The sequence below is a fragment of the Triturus cristatus genome, chromosome 4_1 (genome assembly GCF_964204655.1).
Source record: "Triturus cristatus chromosome 4_1, aTriCri1.1, whole genome shotgun sequence".
NCBI classification, from domain to species: domain Eukaryota; kingdom Metazoa; phylum Chordata; class Amphibia; order Caudata; family Salamandridae; genus Triturus; species Triturus cristatus.
In genome coordinates, this window is record NC_140585.1 from 1201690564 (window position 1) to 1201712986 (window position 22423).

Below are 22423 nucleotides of genomic sequence, written 5' to 3' on the forward strand. Positions count from 1 at the left end.
CACTTCCTGGGACAGCAACAGCTGCAGAGCAACACTTCCACCTCCCAGACAGGAAATGCCGACCCACTGCCCAGAACACACCACCTCCCCGCCAGCAGCAGCTGCACAGAGACAGAGCGCAGACAGGAAAAGTTAAGCAGGGGAAGGGTGAGCTTCAAATTTCGGTTAGCGTGCCGGTAAACTCCGCTCCGCCGGGGGATGACGGAGCTTTGCCAAATTCCGCACTCCAAGCAGAGCATAGAGTGGCAAAAACTCAGCAGACTTCACTGTTCAGCCTGATCTTGGTCTGAATTAGGTGTGAAAGAGGTGTGAAAACTGCTTACACTGGGAGGAGAGATGTGAAGACCAGTTGGAATGGGCACAAGAAATTAAGTAAGAGGCCTACCTTGTCAATAGCAAATGTTCTGTGACACTTGGAAAGGCCCTAGCTTTTGTCCAGGCTGGCACCTAACCCAGTGGGAGGAAAGCCACACTAAGAGCTGGTTTTGAATGATCATAGAGGAGGAGATTGCTTATTATCCTGATCATCCTGTCCGGGTGGTTACACAGGCTCTGCACAAGGGGAAAATGTTTTCCCCATTTCACATTTGGAGAGTGGGCAGCACTAAGAGATTGTTTTCAGTAGTGCAATTAGGGACTACTGAAAAACTGTGTAGGGTTGTCCATGGGAACTTTTACCCCATTGGCACTAGCGTGTGCCTATCATAAATGTGACACCACAAGGTACCATCCTCAGAACGTTTTCTGGAACTGCAGAAGATCAGATGACTGGACCTGCTGTCTGTGCCCTGAGAGGAGATTCGAAGGACTAGACCTGCTCCCTCTTATACCCAGGATAAATATGTATACTCCAAGGGTCAGTTGACTGACCTCTGCATGGCTACAGGACACAACACACTGCGAGAGGCCTTTTATTGGAAGTACCTAGCTTACTAGTGGCAACTGGATTGGACTTTGCTATTGGCATCTGCCAAACACCCTAAGAATCTTCAAGTGCTGGGATCATTAGATGTGTTCTCCTGTGGATGTTTGGGCACCAGAAGAAAGTTGGGAACCTTAGAAAACGTTTTCTCGAGAACTTCAAGGGGACCTTGGTGAAATCTTATTCGACTCACAGTTCTAATGCGTTGTATTGAATTTCAGCAGTGCCCTGTTCAAGGCTCCCAGCACCTCGCAAAAAATTACTAAGTCCCATTCTGCCTTGGGACTTAGAACATTTTCAGAGAGAAATCTCCAAAGATCCAGAGCTCCAATAGGACCAACCAGCTTCAAATATCCAGAGTTTGGTTCCTTAGCTTCGGCTGTAGTTCAGCAGAGGCCCACTTGGGGAGGATTTTTCTTCTCATAAAGAGACAAAGTCCCTTTCTGTGCTAGGAACTTATAAAGTTTTTTAACTTTTTGACTTCCAGACTTTCACCAGGACCAACCCTCTTGTATCCAACCAGGGCTCCATCATGTTCGGCCTCAAATCGCACCAAGGTTCAAAGACTGTCATTGGTGCTTTGTGCTTTTTGCCTCTATTTTCACTTAAATATTTAAAAATGTATACCTCTGTTTCCCCTTATTGGATTTTTGTCATTTTGGTCTTACTTTGCTCACAAATGTTTTCTCTTCATTTTAAAACTGGCTTTCGAATTTCATTGAACTTTGTGTGACATTGTGTACTGTGTATGCACTTAAATACTCTACACATGGCTATCGATAAGCCCCGACTGCTTCGTGCCACTCTACAAGGGATTGAGTACAAGTCTATTTCATTAAATTTTTGTGACATTCTAACAGGTGTTGGCTTTATCCTTTGAGGTGGGCACTTGCCCACTCAAATTATAATTCACTTTCCTACACTAACTGCTGGTGGTTGTTGGTGATGCAGGGCTGGGTAAAGAAAACTGTTGTTTTTCCTCTTCGCTAGATGGGTCCTTTCCCATCAATGGAAGTCAGTTCGGATGAAGCTGTCAATAAGTGCCCCCCCCCCCCATTTTATCATCCATGGACGTTCAATCTAGTGGCAACTGAGCCAACTCTTGGGGATATTAAAGGGGAACCTACAGTGCTGAGCTATATAAAGTATTTTCTCCAATTCCCAAGGGCATACTTATTTTGCTGGTCTTGTTTCCAGTACTTTCTAAATCTGATTTAGCCTATTTAGACAATTGGAGCTATCTAAATGAACTTTGTAACTATGACAATTTTCTGTAAAAAAGTCAAATTCAACTGTAAATAAGTTGTAAACACCCAATTTTATTTATCACTTAGTTTCATTCAGGTTAATGTATAATTAAGTCTTGTAAGTTGTTTAAGTGTTTTTCTGTGTGGAATTCTTGCCGAACAGAGCTCCTCTGCTTCCTCAAAGAAGTGATTGGGCTGTGGCTCTTTGCGCCCAGAGGTCATCACACGGTCTGAACACGTTCTTATAAAAAATTATTTCGAAGACGGCCGCGTTATGAGAAATATATTTTGTTTAATTTTTTTCTATGCAAAATGTGGTTGTGCGCTTATCTTTAAGTTCAAATAGAAAAGTTCGAACTAGCGAATAGTATCAAAGAAGTGTAGAACTGAAAACAAAATTATGAAAAGAAACAGAAAGTATAATGCAAGGATCCTAAAACGTTCACTAGAATAAAATAGCATTGAGGATAATTGCTCAAAATGAATGTTCACCTAAAGGAGTTCACTCTCCTACGCTGGCAAGGCAGGACTCCCCAAGAACATTATATTCACATATCCAGTCCTGTGAGAGGCTCCCCATTGTATCATATCGTAGAGGTGGTAAGGGGGATTGCTCATTGGTTCTCTGACACTGGTCACTCGGTAATTATTAATAATGGTACAAGTGAGATTCTTTGTAAGAACAAGGTGACTTTGTAAATAATAAAGTAGAGTATGCAAACAAAAGATTATTTCATGTGCTACTTTAAAACCGGCTTCTACAACGAGTAGCGCCTGAGCTTCATGGAACTCTATAGCTACCTGTAAGTAGCTCTCCTGTATGTAACTCAGCCCACTAAATTAAAACTTTTGTTTGGTTGAATTATTATGTGTATACCACAATTGAAAATTGTATATTTGAGATGAAAATATGAAAAAAGATGTGTATTTTCAGAACTCAAATGCGGATGTTTTGAAAAGAATGGTTGCATTTTTTTAAACATAATTAAAGCTGACATTTGAGTGATAAACCCTCCTGTGTTGGGCAGGCTTATTACACGTATTATTACTGTGGTGCCAGGAGCATTGCTGGCTGTTATATATAACTCATTTAGATGCATTTCAAATTGATAAAGCTTTTTTCACATTACTGCTGGCAATCCCGCCTGATGCTCTCAGGTGATCACAGCTGATCATCTTGCATGGGGTAACCTCTAAGGTAATCTTGTCAGATGTGGTCACTATTAAAACACTAATAATATTAGTACATCAGGATGCATTTCTTCGAATATAAGTAGCTCTAGTTACAGAATAAGTTGGAGACCCCTGTTTTAAAACATTCACGAGCTGAGTAGGCATAATTATATTTTATTAAGGAAATTTTCTGAGGTGCTAATCATGTTGCTTGGTGGCCATTGCAGCACTTGTCAGAAATCTGGGCAGCCAATACGGTGGTCAATGGTTTGACCAAGGAATCATCTACAAGTGCCATGAACCATCTCTGGAACTTATTCCAAGTGGCACCCTTGTATTGGTTTATTTATTTGAATAGTTGTATAAAGCGCGAACAAAACCCCTAGGGGTATCAGAGCGCTGTACAGAGTTGACGCAAGCAAGGGTACAAACACAATGTGCAAATAGGTGAAGTTACAACATAGTGGAAATCGATCAGGTTAAGAGTTGGCGGTATCAACGGTGCCCTAGAACACGAAGAGCAAAACATCATAAAATAAAACGCACCAGAGAAGTGCAATACGAATCAGGGAATTTTAACAAAAACAAGAACGAGATCACCAGTTAATGCAATTAAGGAACCATAGAGGACTAGATACAAATAGGATAAAAGCATGCAATAACACGCATCAGTGTAGAACAACAAGAAGGAGGGTATTAATAAAAACAAGAGCATGATCACAGGGTGATGGTGTTAACTTGTAGCAGGTAGATCTGCCTGCTCGGTCTGGGTGAAAGTAGTTTTGAGTCTGTGGCTGGTAGCAGGTTGGGCAATGAGGTCAACCCACAGCCAAACATCGGCTTGTCCCAGTGTTATGTACAGCAGCCAAAGTGCACCTAAACAGAGCCGGTTTCAGGTATTTCTTTAGCAAACAATAACTAGGTTTAATCATAGAGTCTAGTCCAGGTTGTTCCTATGGATTCCACCATTTCTCCTACAGGTCCTAGCTCTCACTCTTGTTTTGGTTTACCTTCAAAGTTGACATGGTGGGAATGTCTTTGCTAATAAAGGCTTTGTGAAGCTGCCCAATACTTTGAATGCTAGCCTTTATTACATTAGATGGCAGTTGTGTGTTTCAGTGGTGAGTGGACACATGTTCACGTTTCTATGAAATGAGGCACATGCAGGTAGCATGGTCTTAGATCCTCCGCATTTTTCATATTTGTGTTTACGGGATCCTGAATAAAGAGTTCCAATAGTCTAATAGTGATGGTACTAGTAACCTACTTATCTCAGAAGTGGTGTAACAGGCCTGCTGTACATTGCTTCACAAATATTGGAGACACTTTACAATAATTTTATAAAGAGGCCTTTGCAGACTACCGCCATACTGCCACATGCTTTAGAGTACCATATACCCCCTGCACGAATCATGCTACAATCTCATCTCTACATGTCATAAATATATTTAATTTGCAAGTCCGGCTAAATGAAATTGTGACTGAATTGTGATTGCACAAAACTCTTTTTCCAAGTATTTCTAAGAGACGCCATTGACTGCCGTTTAGGTTCTGCAATCGGCATCGGCTAGACCTGCTGCGCTGGCTTCCGACCATTAATCAATGCCACAAGCAGGTCTGCCAGGCATGTTGGGAGGTAGGAGAGTGGAAGGAACAGGAGCTTCGCGTCCCAGCCGGCAGAGTATCTGGTCCGTGGGTGCACCGCTGTAAGACCATGCTCCATGCAGTCAGTAACCAGTGATAGATTGTGATTGCACCTCTGCAGAATTCCATCAGCTGTCTTATAAACTGTACAAAAAGGAGAGAAGATAGTTGTAGATACAAATCAGGAACAGCTCTAGCAATGATATACAGTACGGTCACCTCAGTTCAGGGTCAATGTACTGTGTTGACCTTTATCTCCCAAGTGCAGAACCAAGCATTACAGGACATAGAAAGTTCTATGTGACACCTGATAACATTTTTGGCACAGCCTACATCATGAAAGTAGCCCAAAAAGTGAAAATACCCCCACTTTGACCAAAGCTCTGACAGCACCCAGCTCGTGATGTAAGTCTGAACCTCCTTAAAAGTCTTCTCACTTCCATCCAAACATCAATCCATCATCCTCTCACGCTTCATCTACCTGCTCATGTCCACCATTTCACATTTACATTCTGTCATCCATTCATTTATTTTCATCCATTATTCATTCAATCTTTCCCCATTCCATCCGTTGGCCATTCCATATATCTAGCCATCTGTTCACCATCCAATATCTTTGCATGCATCCATTCATACATACATCCACCCATGTACCCATCATTTGCTTACCCATCAATCAAAAAATCCTTTCAGTCATGAGTTGTTCCTTTTGTCCTTTCTTTCGTTCATCCAGCTATCTTCTCAGATTTTCATGTACTTTGCAATCCATCCATCCATCCTGTCAGATTTCCATTTACTATGACATCCTTCTATCCACTCAGATTTTTATTTACTCTGTCATCCATTCATCCACCCATCTACACATCATTTCACCCACCCACCAAGCCAGCCATCCTTTCACGCACACATATTTTCACCCACCCACTCATCCACCCAACCTTTCACCTAATCATCCACCCATCCTTCCAAACACCCATCCATCCTTTTACCCACTCTGCCATCCATCCTTTCATCCACCCATGCATCCACTCGTCCATCCTTCACAACCTTTTCTAGCAACCCACCTTTCTTTTTCCCTTTAGTTAATCATGATGTCTTATCTGTCAAGTTGCAAATAAGAAGCGCATAAAACACCCATCCCTGCTTTAGCTGCAAAAGCTGGGGTTCACTACCCCTGGCATATAGCACCAAGCTCCCTGTACGGTTCAGTATGTTGTCACTGCTTGCCATTAAAAAGAACCCCAAAACATTCTCGAAGCTGAAACATCTACACCTGTCTCAAACTTTTCCCAGCACCTACGCCCGACCTAGTCTCTTTGCTCTCTAACCACCTTAAACACACGGGCCGCCCTTGTCTCCTCCTCACCGCATTGCACCCCACTATGTACCTGGGAGATTACTCTGATTGCGTTGGGATACTCACGTTTATCAAAGTACTGCTGCCCGTAGCTCTGCTTCACCTCAGACGAGGCCCTCTCCCAGACCCGGGTTAGGCATTCACGCAGGGCTCGTGGTTCGGTGACTTGCGTCTTAAAGAAGCCTGGCTCGATCATGGTGACTTTCACTCCGAAAGGGCTGAGCTCTCGTCTAGGGGAAATGAATGAAACCAGAGCATTGAGGTTAAAAACGCCTTTTTATTATGATACTTCTGAAGATTTCATGAAAACCTGGTGTGCACACGCATGTATGTGCAATCAAGTCAGTGGTGGCTGGTGACATTTGAAAGTGGTAAGCCGTGATGTTTCCTGATTAGTGTCACATGATGGCACAAACACAACAGGGCTAGTGTTTGGACCTCCTGGATGTTCAAGCACTACTCTGTAATTTACGGCGTGCCAGTGAGCGTGGGGGAAGGTATATCTACCTTCTTCGCCCAGCTGGCGATCCTTTTCCGTGCCGAGGGCACGCCCTCTCCCTCCCAACTGCTTACCCGGCGTATCGTCTGGAAGGGTGGCTAGGTTAGGAAGACTGTTAACTTGTTCTTTTGTGTTGCAGGCAAAGTTAAAGGGTGTTCCAGAGGCTGAATGGTACATAGGAGTACCCTCTTCAGGACCAGAAGAAGGGTGCACATGCCAAATAGCCCCAGGAAGTCCTTATGGTAGGACCCTGGAGGAACGACGGCGCTTCGTTAGTTCATCAGGCAGTTGTAAACCTGAGCAACCGGGGGCTTGCCTGGATACGCTCCGCCCCCTCAAGGGGCTTGAGTAAATGGGTGGACTGGTGGTCCACAGGATGTATGGGGTAATCCCCCAAAATGTTAGCACCAATTGGTTATGCCACGGTGCAATTTGGCTCATCAGGTGAGCAGGCAGCAGAGGGGCTGCCTGCCCTTGGATCACCCGTAAGTTGACCCATCCTTTTGGCAAATTTCTTATTCAAAATAAACTTGCAGCAATTTATTCTCCAACAACCAATGTGTCTTGCGTGTTCTTTATTCTGGTATTGCTGTGTTTGCGGGTTGGGTATTGCGATATTGGCACTATGCAACTTGCAGTAGCTGCCTGACTCGTCCGCAGAGACAAATGCCTCACTTGGCTCTTGTTACACGCTAACAAAAAGGCCTGGAAAAGGATCGTATTTCTTCCAGGCCCATGCTTAGCACACTTAGACACAAGTATGTAAATCCTCCCAGATGGCACAACCGACTGGTACCGAACTTCAAAAAAAAACTCAAACGTCACAAACAATCACGTTCACATACACATACAAGCAAACATACACGCCAATAAAGCATATTATAAACACACCTACCACTGATGACCCGACTCAACCACCAGACTCCGCTCTATGATGGAGTCTCAAAGACAAGCATGCGAATGTAGCCGAACTCCAACCACACCCCGGGGCGCATAATGGCAATATAGCGCTCTGCTGTAGCTCTTTAACAGCATCAATCTATCCCAAGAGCTTTTTCCTAAATTGCCCCTGCTTCCTCGAAGGTGGTTTGCATTTAGCGCTATGGGTGATTGTACTCATTCACTGTCGCTGTCTCTGATGTCACAGCAGTCCCTCTCAAGCCTCATAAGGCAGAATACAGGAGCCCTCTGCAGCCTTTCACGTCAGAGCATGCCATGCAAAATCTTCTGCAGTTTTGGGGTCCCGGAGCTGGTCGAGCGGCAGTGGCTCGGTCTTCCTCTTACGGTGGCATGCCTCCCGGCTGCTGGAGCCGCGGTTCAGGGAAAGCATCATGACAACTATGTTTCCCGTCTGGTCAGGGATGTAGCTTTAGGAGGGGCTTTATGGGGTGAGAAGACCCTCTAATTATTTCTCAGCTGAGTCTTGGCCTCCGAGTCAGGGAAATCTGAGCGCAAAGGATCTGGCGTCATGCCCCACCGCTGCCTGCTGAATGCACGTCATCATGCCGTGGTCCCACAGAGGTGCGGCCCACCAACTACACCAATCCGAATGCTGCTTTCATGTTGTTTGTAGTAGCATGACTGCAGCACCCGGATTGGAAAGGGCAGGAAGACACAACGCTCCTCTAGAGACCTGGAGGCTGCGTCTCTGATCCTTCGGCTCACTTCCACAGCATACATGGTGAGCAGCTGAGGCACGCATGTCAGGTTGGCCATGGAGAACGATACGGCCAAACTGACATGTGTACTTTATTGCACTGCAATCATTGCGATGGGCAGGATGGGGCTGCCAATCATTATGCTTGGACCAGCCAGCCCACGGGGCGTCATTGGGCCAGGCGTGGTTACAAAAGTCACGGACGAGCCGTAACAATTTCACTTTAATACTGCAGAATAACATATATATATTTTATATGTGCCTGTGCGATGGCTGACAAGAAGGGGGGCAACGCCCAGGTGCTCCTATGGACGCACCGCTCCTGACAAGTGCCCAAAAGAACTTCTGGCCGCGATACACTGAATTCGTCTTGTGGCCTCCTCAAGAACTAGTTTATTACGATACACTCCAGTCAGTCTAACAGGAACTGGAGACTTTGGTTCAGAGACATTCATTGGACAGTAAAATCCTCGTATGCATTTTTAATGCCCCTCTGATCTGGGAGGTTGAGATCCAATGTTTGAAAAATATTAGGGAGGTACTGTTTAGAATTCTCCAGCAATTACTTCAATATCTATAGAAATGAAAAGCCAGGCATGAAGTTTTCACAGCCTAGTAACACTAAACGGAAATATGGTAAGGACTGTCATGCCAACTTTACACATTTCCTATAGGAAGAGCAAACTTTCAGATCGAACCTTTTTAAATATGTCTTACCTTTAAGGTATCATACTTTTTGAAAGCGTCTTTGACTGACCAGATGTTCCCTTCAACCTGTCTCCCGTTTGGTTAGAACAGCTCACTAGAAGTCAGACTACTGACATTATTACTAACCACATAGTTTACGTAAGGGTTACACCCTCCGAATATACGTGGAGAAATTACAATGTTACTGTGAGAAGTTGGCCTACTTTCCTACAGTTACCAACTGTAAAACACTAAAAGAAAATGACAAGGGAGGCATATTTTCTATTCTGCCGCGTTGTGGCTTTTGATAGGAAACCATTAACCATATTTACTGATCTAGTCACCCCCTACGTGATGCAATGATTTAAAAAAATGCAGGGAAACAGGCTGGCTGTCGATTCGAGAGGCAGTAGCATTCTGATATACAGGAAAATGTTATATAATAATTAGCAGGGTGGTTAAGATATGCTTCGTTCAGGCATAAATGGACCAACTTTAAGTGAAATACTTGGTCTATTTTTAATTTTAAAGCTCCTTTTATGGAAATTTGCTTTCTCTGTCGTTTTCTCTGTCTTTTTCCCCCTCTCTTCTTTTCCATGAACTACTCATGATTAAGGGCCTCCAACATTTCGGCTCCCTCTGCTTTTGTCGTTCTTATGCGTGAGGCCAATGTCCGAGTACTTTAACAGCATTTCCCCCCTCCGAGGATATGGTTGGTGCAAAGTCCACATACTGGTGGGCAGTGGCACAGCTGCCGGACCCACCTCTTAGCCGTCATACAAGAGCAAATCCTGTCATCTAGAAGAGGTGAACTTTGCCTCCATTGTCCATAGATCAGTTGATTTGGGGGGATGGAGCCATTTGCCTGATTTGCGCAAGGGTTGCACCTTCAAATCAGTGCTTCTTTTCCATCTAAATGACCGATTATTTCAAGTGCCAACACGGTCCCTGATTGAACCACCAGGGAATCACCATGTGAGATAATCATTCCTCACCTTAACTGTAGTGACTGAAAGGAGCGATGGAGCTCTTGCACCAAGGTGCACTCACTACTAGTCGTGAGGATCTCTTCTGCCCGTTCACTCTAAACTTTCAACCCCTAACAGTACATGACCTGCCTATGGTGGAACATTGCTAAGGTGGTATAGACCAGCGATTCTTAACCTTTTGACTTATGTGGACCCATAATGAATCATTACTCCAATCCGGGTACCCATACTGAGTCATTATTGGAAACTGGGGAGCCCCAGCCTAAGCAACATCTATTGATTTGGACCCCAAAACAATAAGAGAAATACAAAACCAACTATACACATACAAATACTCAAATATTACAAATTTTCAGTTATTCACAAACAAACAGAGAAAAAGTTTTCACATTTTCATTATTGCTTCCCTATTTGTATATACTTTATTAATTTTAATTGATTACTTTTCAAATTAGGTAATTTTGTAATCAGTAGCTGACCCCCTTAGTAGACCTCACAGACCCGAGGGGTCCTAGGACCACAGGTTAAGAACCACTGGCATAGACCACCACTCAAGGGAGTAAAAAGCTCTCTCTTTGCTGGTGAATGGTGCTTTTTGCTTTCTGTTCTTACCATCTGAGTTCGTGAACTCAGCAGTTTTGGTATTACAGTCAGAGCGCAGCACCTACCATTAATCAGCAATCTCTGACTAGATCAACATATGTCTCTCATTTGGTTAGAACAGGAGCTTCAAAACCTAGGTAAGGGAGGGATTGATCCAAGGAAATTTTCAGCATATTCACATCAGATCATTTTAAGAGCAATGAGCTTCATGGAAGTCAATTACAAACTTTATTGAATACCCTGAAAATCTGACAAGGATCTGGCCCTGGATTAGATGTTTCACTGATCACCATGTCAGCCTTCCCCCACCCCCAAAAACGGTCAGGCTGGAGCATGAGCTCCATGAAGCTGAAAATAGGTAAAGGTAGCCCAAGTGCTATGACACACACCTCTCTCTCTCTCTCTCTCTCTCTCTCTCTCTCTCTCTCTCTCTCTCTCTCTCTCTCGGCTCAGTAGTACACTCTTTGCTAGTCAGTATTTTGGGAAATGGGCTACAACAGAAACGCTAAGCCAGCGCTTGGTACCCTGCACTGGTCTGGAAGTGTAAAAAGTCATAGAGTCACCCTTTTAAAACCAAAATGGACAGGGTAGATGAAACCAATAAAAAAAAGATTTCCGCTTTGTGCTCACACTTCAGCCCCACTGGTCATTAAGTCAATCAGAGTGCACTGATGAAAAATTCCTGGTCAATATTCATAAACTAAACCATCAATTATGACTGTAGCTGCCAACGATTTCTGAAGGGAGAAAGCTGTGCCACTGTACCCGCCCCGCTGGGGACTACATTACCGACCCCTCCTTGTTCCTGTAAGGTGCTTGAAAAGCGTGTCACCTTCCCGCAGCGCGGAGTAGCTGCCAACGATTTCTGAAGGGAGAAAGCCATGCTACTGTACCGGCCCTGCTGGGGACTACATTAACCACCCACCCTTGTTCCTGTAAGACGCTTGAAAAGTGCGTCGCCTTCCCGCAGCGCAGAGTAGCTGCCAAAAATATCTGAAGGGAGAAATCTGTGCCACTGTACTGCCCCTGCCGGGGACTACTTTACCCACACTCCCTTGTTCCTGTAAGGCGCCTTTCCGCAGCGCAGGACGCAGGTAGGGATGCGCCCGGGCCAAAATCAGGCCTGTCCATGCCCGTCATCGCCCGGAGGATGCTGGGCCGGGCCACCCCCTAAAGCCTGCATTGTACTGAGACCAATCTTCCCCAACAGACAATGGCCAAATGGAAGCTTAAGGCATCTGAAACAGGAGGTGAGATCATCAATACATTGGACTCATTTTTTGATCAGAGCAGCAGATGCCCTTACCAAGGAGATTGAAATTAATGAGCGTCGCCTCTCTGGAAGAGGTAAGACCTCTTATTTCTACTGCAGGTGACACGGATGTGGACAAGAGAGGGGGAATTACTAGCATGCAGTCCACCCAAAGGATACCCCTACGGTTATTGGCTCAACGCAGTAATCTTAACCCTACTAGGACAGTTGACAGTCCCCCATTAGAACCACCGGGAAAACGGAAGAGGGTGAGGGCCACAACTGTTATTATGGCCAAAATTTCAAAAGGCTGTAGTTGTCCGCAATTACCTCAAAAGGATACCAGAGGTTCCTCCTCAGGGGTCCCCCGAAGTACCTACTCCTCCCCCGGCCTTACATCCTTTGCCGAACGAAGATTCCTTGTCCGTGAATCTGGAATTGGTGCTTAATACTCTCTTGCAACCAATTTTACTTAGATTGTCAAAATTAGAGAATATAACCCTTATTATACATACCAAATTGGGGATTGAGCACGTGGATCAAAGAACAGTTTCACAGGGCTATCCAAGTGACCAACAATCTGCGATGGTGCCTTTGATCCAACCTCCTGCCCCAGAGTCAGGTGCTTTTCACCCTACTATTCTTCTGTTCAATCTCCTACCAATCTTTTGGAAATTCCTGACAATGGCAATGAATTTATGGGGGTTATGGGAGTTTGCATCCAGACTTTATCCACCTCTGCACCATCTGACCTGGAACATCAATTAAGTGTGGAATGACTGGCCCGCAACAATTCTATCACACCCGCAGGGGGATTTAGTGGAAAAGTGTCAACCATGGACAAAACGAGTCTGGCTAGCCTAACAACTGCACCTGGGGATAGATTAGATCTTCCACCTGCAGCTTGCCCTTATGTCATAGTGCTTACTAACACACCTGATCTGCCGCAGTCTAAGCAAGAAGCCACAGAGCATTTGATAAATAAGGTACTACATTGGCTTTCAAGATTGCATAAGGGATATCCCAAACTGTATAATTGTATCATAATGGCCAGCCGTGTGTCGCAACAATTCTATCACACCCGCAGGGGGATTTAGTGGAAAAGTGTCAACCACGGACAAAACGAGTCTGGCTAGCCTAACAACTGCACCTGGTGATAGATTAGATCTTCCACCTGCAGCTTGCCCTTATGTCATAGTGCTTACTAACACACCTGATCTGCCGCAGTCTAAGCAAGAAGCCACAGAGCATTTGATAAATAAGGTACTACATTGGCTTTCAAGATTGCATAAGGGATATCCCAAACTGTATAATTGTATCATAATGGCCAGCCGTGTGTCTTGGGCGGGTTGTGGACCGAAATCCATCAAAGGGGACTGTATAGTCATCAACTTCAACAATCAACATTTGGTTGAACATTTATTAAGTAATTTAACAGATTCCATCAGGTTTGACATGCTAATGTTTGCGCTCCCTTTGTTTTTTTTATGGGTCTGAAGGGTTAATTATAGCCCACATCTGAGTGAAGGACCCATTCCACCTTTTAATTTCTCTAATCCTTGGAGCGGTATAGCTTCTCTAGCTAGCAACAGATATGCACCACTGAGTGAGTTAGAAGAATGTGATTGACTTTACTCATTCTACCAATATAACTACTTCATTCAAATCGCAGGATCTTTCTAGGCCGCCGCAAATATAGAAAGAAATAGTGACCAAGGATAAGACTACCCTAAGAATAGCTACTTGGAATATAGCTGGATACAATAAGAAGAATTGTGGTAATTATTGGATGTCCCTTTTCTCCAAATATGATATTCTCTGTTTCCAGAAAACTTGGGAAATTGCACCAATTTATATCAATGGGCACTATACATATCAGACTAACGCATCTCCATCTGGAGCCGGTCGCAATAGTAGAAGTTTAGTTACTTTAATTGCAAGCACAGCGAGAATTAAGGTTATTTCTTTCATTGATACCTCACTGTATTACCAAAGTCTCCTAAACGAAGGCCAAAAGGGGAGGGATTGGATTTTAATTAACTTCTACACCAATAATTTTACTGGAAGTATGCTTATATAATTGAACCAATTGAGAAGGACATAGTCCAATTAAAGGAAGCCCACCGCAGACCCATCAATATGATTTGGCTGGGGGACTTTAAGGTCCTTTTACAAAAAGTGAGAGGGACCCTTTAAACACTCAAAGGACTAGGGTTCAATCTAGAAGAAGCAAAGAATTGTCCTTTGGAGACTATTTCACCACTAATTTTTACACACCACCAATCGAGATTACAAACATCCAATCTTGAGGGTTACCATTCTTACCAAAAAAGCAGTTTACTAACACATCAAAGTAAATTGCAAAGTTGTATAAACAGTTTATTAATAAAAATCCCAAAGTAAAAAAAACTTTTTCATACAGCATAGATTGTGTAAATAAACAGGAGCATAGTTATCTGAATTCACATTGAATTACAAATACAGTGCAAATAGACAAGTTAAAAACCGGCGGGAGTATTAAAAAAAGACAGTTCTCTTAGTCATAAAAAAACATATCCATAAAGAGCAACGTTGGGGCTGGACCCTGATATATTACAGTCTGTCAGCATCTAGTGTAACAGCCAACCAAGTGTATTTATGGTGTACAGGCGTCAACGCGTTTCGATGGTTTCCTGGTTTAGACCATCTTTATCAAGACTAAAAACATATACACTCTCTGCTGATAATGTATCTTCAAACTAATTGAACCCGAGTGTAGGAGGTCCTTCCGGGGGGATATTTGATCCTGCTCCCAGTACCAACATTTGAATTTGATGATTCAAACCTTATTATGAGACTCACAATTCGCCTCAATCAAGGCAACCTCTAGCATACCCAGCTTTGTAGGGTCTTGTATTCTCCTAATGGCATAGATGGTGCCATCCAATTGCAGCGTAAAACGTCTTATTTTTGTTAAAAAGAATACGAACTCCAAATTCTTATAAGCCCTCCGATCGGTAGGGTTTGGAAATTACCGGCGCTCTTCGCGTACGTCCCGTCTCGCTTCTATTTCTCCCAACAAAGCTGGGTACGCTAGAGGTTGCCTTGATTGAGGCGAATTGTGAGTCTCACAATAAGGTTTGATTCATCAAATTCATATCTTGGTCCTGGGAGCAGGATCAAATATCCCCCCAGAAGGAACTCCTACACTCGGGTTCAATTAGTTTGAAGATACATTTTCTGCAGAGAGTGTATATGTTTTTAGTCTTGATAAAGATGGTCTAAACCAGGAAACCATTGATACGCGTAGACGCCTGTACACCATAAATCCACTCGATGGGCTGTTACACTAGATGCTGATGGACTGTAATATAGCTGGGTCCAGCCCTAACGTTGCTCTTTATGGATATGTTTTTTTCTGACAAAGAGTAGTGTCTTTTTTTAATACTCTCTCCGGTGTTTAACTCGTCTATTTACACTGTATTTGTAATTCAATGTGGATTCATATTATGATGCTGCTGTTTCTTTACACAATGTATGCTGTATGACAAAGTTTTTTAACTTTGGGATTTTTATTAATAAACTGTTTATACAACTTTGCAATTTACTTTGATGTGTGAGTACACTGCTTTTTAGGTCAGAACGGTAACCATCAAGATTGGATGTTTGTAACCTCGATTGGTGGTGTGTAAACATTGGTGGTGAAATAGTCTCCAAAGGACAATTCTTTGCTTCTTGAGGGTCTTTAATGCCCATAGCTGTGGTCGATAGTGCAGGGGATCCAATATATCATTTTACTCACACCATTTATGGCAACACATTAAATAGGCAACTAACGGTCCATAATCTTGTGATAGCAAACCCATTAGACACCAACTCAGGGCAACTTGAACACACATTTATATTCCAGTCATCAAGTTCGCTCATAGATCATTTAGTGGTGTCGGAACATATTTGAAATGGGCTATCCCAGCCTGAGCCCAATTTCTATGAATTTAGCGACCATGCTGTGATTTCTTGCTACTTTCCTTGGAGTCTGGGTAATATGGGAATCACACTTCTAAACCTATGATTAAACCTATGATTAAAAGAAAAAATGGTGTAGTGCTGAAATGGGGGAAGATTGACATGGCCACATTTATTTCTAGCTTTGTTACAAAAATGTATAAGGAAATCTTTATCTGCCTTGACTCCTCTTTGTTGACCAATGAGATTATCCCAGCATTCGACCAAATCTTATCTGAAATTAATAATGGCCTATTTTGCCCTTGTGCCCCAAGTTACCCATGGCAGTACACTGGTTTGATGATGTCTGTTCTAAGGCACTAAAGAATCTCCATTGTGCCCTAAAGGTAAAACCCCGGGATATAGTATTGGTAAAAGCATTGCAGCTTGCCTACAACGACGCGAGAACCAACAGGGTTAGGGCCCTGAAAGAAGAGGCCTGGGATAAACTATCTGAGGCAGCAGTCTTAAAGAATTGAAGTGATTTTTGGAATACTGGTAATGTCCCCTTCCTCAGAGAGGACCCAGAGATTACCACTGACGCACATGTTACAGAGGATGCCTGGGTGGCTCACTTTGGAGGAGTGTTTGGTCAGCCAGGAAATGCCATCTCAGAGACATCGGTCCCACAGATGAGTATATCTGATGTACATCTACACTTTGGTCTGGAGGAGGTGACATCTGCTCTGAATCAATTTGGCCCCTCAAGAGCACTGGGCTCTAATGGGGTACCAATTGATTTCTTTTTAACTAACCAAGTGCTTTGAGCCCCACTTATTACAAATGCTCTTAATGCTATTGCCTAAGTGGGCCCCTGCCCCTTTTTTGAAAAAATAAATATCCCAATTTTAAAAAAAGGGAATACATCGTTAGCAATGAAATTACAGACCAATATCACTTTTGGACAGCACTGCAAAATTAATGGGCCGCCTGCTTCTAAACAGGTTAGAAGCTTGGGCCCAGGAAAAAAATATTTTAGCATGTTCCCAGTATGGATTTAGAAAGGGAAAAGGGACGATTGATCAGTGCCTCAATTTAAATGTACTTATTGCTAAATATACTGCAGTGAAGGGAGGTCAATTATATATGGCCTTCGTGGACCTGTCCGCTGCCTTTGATCTGGTAATCCACGTTAAATTATGGTTGTTTATGGAAGACTTGGGCATTGAGAAACCGATCATTGAGTTCATTTGAGGAATGAACACCGGTGCTACGGCCTGTGTTCGGTTTGGTAGAGCAGGTGAAACAACTAGTTCAGTTGGGACAGCTCGTGGGGACAGGCAAGGGTGCATACTCACCCCTTTCCTATACTCCCTCTATACCAAAGGTCTGGAAGTAGCCCTGGCAACGTCTGCTAATGATTTTCCATTAATTAACTCCACTCCAGTGCCAGTGCTTCTCTATGCAGATGATGCAGTCTTGTTGGCCCGACCCGGCAATGCACTGCAGCATCTGATAGAGACGTACACTAGGTTTATGAACAACTTAGAGTAAATTAGAGTAAATCAAGCTAAATCATTTGTCATAGTTGCAGGAGAGAGACCAAAGAAAATCCCAAGATGGACATTGAAGGAAGAAAATAAGTGGTGGACTCCTTTTGGTATCGGGGGGTTCTTTTTATTTGTAAAAACACCTGGCAATCCATTACCGTTAACAGGAGGCTAATGATGGAAAGAAGCATAGGTGCACTATCCAGATTTACAAAAAGGTTGGGAACAAAGCCAGTTGATGTAATTAAAAAGATCTATGAAGCAAAAATTACATCTGTCACAACATATGGGGCTGCTATTTGGGGAACCGCCAGTATACAAGTTTAACAACAAATTTAGGACCGCTTTTGGAAGCATCTGTTAGGCCTTCCTAAAGCTTGTTCTTCATATATTTGTCATTTTGAACTGGATGTTCCCTTCATATCGGATTTGATCTGCATCGCTCAACCACTTCTGCACTCAGTCCGGAGAAGGGAAGATCTAAAGCTTACACACAACATATTAAGATTCCTTAAACCTTGATGGTGTGGTTAAGGTTAAATGGGTACAATACATAAAGATTAGCTTTTATTCCGTTGGACATGCTAATTTATTTGACGAGCCCCCTTCATGTAGTGCCATCTCAAGAACCAAGCTGAAAGGCCTCTTGCTGGCAAAGGATGGGAGATCAAGAAGTGAGCTTAACCTCACAAAGTCTAGGGCTAATTTATATTCTTTTGCACCTATGTTGAGCACGCAGGATTACACGTACCTGAATTTTGTGACGAACCTTAAACATAGATACTTTTTAGTCAGGTTTTGCTTGAATGAATTTTATTGCCCTTATGCTGGGATATCCTCCTAATACATTTTCCATGGAGGCACTTACAGTTTGTCCTTGCAATTCTCGCTAGTCCCAATACAATTAATTTTTTTTAATTCTTTTGTAAACTGTATAAGGAGGAAAGGAAGAGATATATTTTGCCACTTTTGCGAAGAATACATTTTAGACAATGTCTTCCACATCCTTTCACTTGCTTATGTCTGGCCTCCTTTATTCAGTGTGCCCTAAACAGGAGAAAACAGACCTTGTTATGATGAGTCAAAAGTATTTTATTTGTTTTTAACTATCTGTGTGTATTTTATATATTTTTTAGACAAATTCTCTTATGTTCAATTTATAATGTATCTAATTGTATGTCAGGTATATTTTAATCTTGTACTTATGTAGTATACTTTTTATATCACTGTTTATTTCATTGGAAAAATAAAGTGACGATGATGATGACTGTCTCCTTTATATATGAAAAGGTATATGTTTAATTAAAATGCATGTCATTATATTCACAATATACAGATCAATGAATATACAACACAATATAAAGAACGATAAAAAGCACAATAAAATCTAGAGTCTAAAAAACTGTTGAATTCATAATCAAGATCTAAAAAATCAAAACTCATCTATGAAGCAATTACAATATTCAATCAGAATTCTCTTATAACCAATCTTCTCATTGTATGCACCCTATATGTCTCATCAATTATGGGCATTTATAAACACATACAAACAAATACTGTATATTGCAGTGTTCTCCTTGTATGGATTATACCTCATCCCTGTCCAATTTCTGTCGACGCAGCGTTTCCGCGGTTCTCTGACTCAAATCCCCGCCTTCTTCAGGACAAATTATCATAAATTTTCTTTTCATAAAAACAGTCATTTACTCTTAATTTCCACTTCATACCCCTCTTTCGCTCCTGGGGTGTATTTCAATATTAGGGGTATGATCACCCTAGGCACAGTTTTGTCTTTAGATTAGATGGTCCACATGTTTCTCTTTTTTTGTCGCTATTTCAATTCAGTATATGTCAAGTGCTTTATCTCTCCTATAGACATCAGATTGAGACCTTACGTTGATACTAATTACACTGTCTTAGTTCAATGTTTGGGGTTCCTCTTGGTCTTTCTAAAATTCTCCCAGGTGTGATTCTTTTTAAGTTTCCAGTATCTGGTCTTGTGTGATCCAGAGCTCACTTGGCGGCAATGTAACCATCCTCTTCTCATCATGGGTGTTTTGATTTGTTAGATCTTGATTATGAATTCAACTGTTTTTCAGACTCTATATTTTATTGTGCTTTATATTGTGTTGCATATTGATTGATCTTTATAGTGTGAATATAATGACATGCATTTTTAATAAGCATAGACCTTTTCATATATAAAGGAGACAGTCATAATTGATGGTTTAGTTTATGAATATTGACTGGGAATTTTGTTCAGTGCACTCTGATTGACTTAATGACCAGTGAGGTTGAAGTGTGAGCACATAGGGGAAATCTGCGTTTTACTAATCTGGAAGTGGTAAGCAAGAATGCAAAGAGGACACTCACCTCAGACTGTCAGAAAAAGCCTCAACTCCATATTTGGATAAGCAGTACCCGCCTCCGAGGAGAGAGAGCCTTCCCATGATGCTGGAAACATTGACAATGCGACCCCGGGCTTTCCTAACCAGCGAGGTCAAGTTCAGGGTCACGTCGATCACCCCTAGCAGATTGACATCCAGCATTCTCTGGAAGTCAGCCTTGGTCAACCACTCATTTGGGGCAGTTGGGATGGAGATGCCGGCATTGTTCACCAGACCCCAGAGACCTAGAGAGAGATACAGAAGGAGGGGTTATAAGCTGTACCGTAATTACCACCAATGCCTCTTCCTGTCAGTGACTGTGATCATTCGTTTTATGGCTTTCCCTTCCTTTTGAAACTTTATTCTAGCTTTTGAGATGGCTGAGCCAGGACAAATAATGCACCTGGGATGATATATCAGTATTGTGTATCTCAGCTTGTAATATAGTTCAGTCTATTCACTCACATGTGGCAAATTTGTTTGCCACCTACATTACATGACATTACATAGAGTAGATTTCTGGCAGGCCACAGTCACCCTTTGTTTAAGGTGACAGCACCTTTTTAAAGTGACAGAGTTCTGCAAGACTGTGTTAGCAAGCTATAAACATTATTATGATGTCATGATTAATGTGATCACAAGTATTTAAATAAGATAAAAGCCAACTGAGTTGGCTCATGCAGGTTATTTTCATATCTTTGTCAGAGTTTCTATTCTGGAGCAATAGCTAGGCAGCACAGCACCCTGGATCAGTGGTTCTTAACCTTTTGACTTCTGTGTACCCCCAATTAATCATTACTGGAAACCGGGGACCCCCACTGAATCATTATTGGAATCTGGGGACCCCCACTGATCCATTACTGGAAGCAGAGTCCCCTGCTTAAGCATTTTCAATTATTTGAACCCCAAAACAGCACTCAAAAGATACAGAAACAAGCATTCATTAGACAAAGAAACAAATGATGAAATATTTTATTAAATTAGCAAACAAATAAAAAACTTTTTTTTTAATCATGGAAAAGTTGGAGCTTTTCTTAATTCAATTGAGGCCACTCATCATCCATACCATATTCTGTTTGATGCAATTGCACTGCTCCCACAAATCAATCTGAGGACATTAACTTAATTTGTAGCTTCTACTTTCGAATTCCTTCACATTTACAGAACTTTTAAAAATGTCAGTCTTACACGTTGCTTCTTTATTTATACACAGTTTATTAATATACGTTATATATGTATATATGTTAATATTATTTTATTTTCTAAGCAGTCGCGGACTCCCTGAGCAGGCTTTGTAAAACACAGAGGTCTCATGTTTACAGGTTAAGAACCACTGTTCTAGATGATTGAGCAAAACTCTTAGAAGGTTCATGCAGGAAAGCACTGAGTAAAGATGGTACAAGGGAGCCGGAACAGCACCAGGAGGACGCGCCTTTTTCCCTCTCCCTGTGCAAACCCTAAAAATGGAGCTCAACATCAGTGTTCACTTTCCTGAGTTAGTGGAAGCTATTGCATTGTGATTCAAGTGATTGATTTTCGGAGTTACACTTCACTTTCCAATTGAACTGTTTCCCCTTGCAAGTGAAGGCTGACTGGAGAAGCCCCTGCAGAAATCTGCCAAAACGCAACTGAGAAAAGCAGCAATACCGATCAAACAAAAACACCACCTCGCTGTGAGTTCCTGAGTGTACTATCACTTCCAGGCCAAGAATCACGACCAACAAATATTGTGAACTATATTGATGATCTGCGTCTTACAAACCGGCAGAGTAATGTGTGCTCCTTCTGGTTAGTTTTCTTTTGGAAGGATCATGTGCCACCATATTGCATTGTTGGATCCCAATACAAATGTTCGTGCTAACATTAGTTTATTCATTCTATTCCTGTGGTAACATCACGTTTTGTTTAGAAAAACTGCTCACGCTCTAAGGTTTGTATCTGAAGAAATCCCCGCCCTCTAGCATGTTTAAGGGGTCGAAGTTTTTCGGTATTTAAGCATATTGTTGAACTGCATTTGAACAATCAAAAATGATATGCAACACATAGCATAAAGCATATGCATATTAATCAGGTATGAATATCCTTCTTGACATTCAAAATTGCGCGCCTTTCATCCACCAATAAAATCATTTTATTTGAGTTTAGTGAGGCTTAAAATTGACCATTTCTTCTGGGAAGCCTAGAGTGGCAGTCTTTAACCTCTTTAATGATAAATCATTGGGTTCATCTGCCACAGCCTGTATTGGTGAGAGTGGTGGGGCTGTGGGGCCGGGTGGGGGAATTTCGACAGACTAGGACACACCGCCCACCGCTCTTACCTGCATGGGTCGCGGCTGGGTTTGATGTCCTAATTTAACAACATGGAGCAATATTTGCATGCCCATCTATGTTGTTAGTTACCTGCTTTTGTGGTACATTTGTTTTTATGTATACAAAATCATATTTAGACGTTCAGAGATTCTACTGATGTTAAGAGGCATAGCGCATCACCAGAATTTCAAACAAAGATTCAACCCACGTCTCTTGGAGCCC

At 42.4% G+C, this 22423-nt stretch overlaps 1 protein-coding gene across 2 annotated transcripts in view; it reads right to left on the reverse strand.

The window, feature by feature from the left end:
* Positions 1–2441: 2441 nt before the first annotated feature.
* Positions 2442–22423, reverse strand: part of LOC146856385 (retinol dehydrogenase 16-like) — a 100465-nt gene continuing 80483 nt past the window's right edge. For both annotated transcript variants that reach the window (XM_085654505.1, XM_085654506.1), the window contains exons 3-5: positions 19878–20136; positions 6410–6573; positions 2442–5130 (exon numbers count right to left, since the gene is read on the reverse strand). In XM_085654505.1, the coding sequence (XP_085510631.1) occupies positions 4910–5130; positions 6410–6573; positions 19878–20136 (644 nt within the window). In that variant the 3' untranslated portion in view covers positions 2442–4909. The remainder of the gene's footprint in view (positions 5131–6409; positions 6574–19877; positions 20137–22423) is intronic.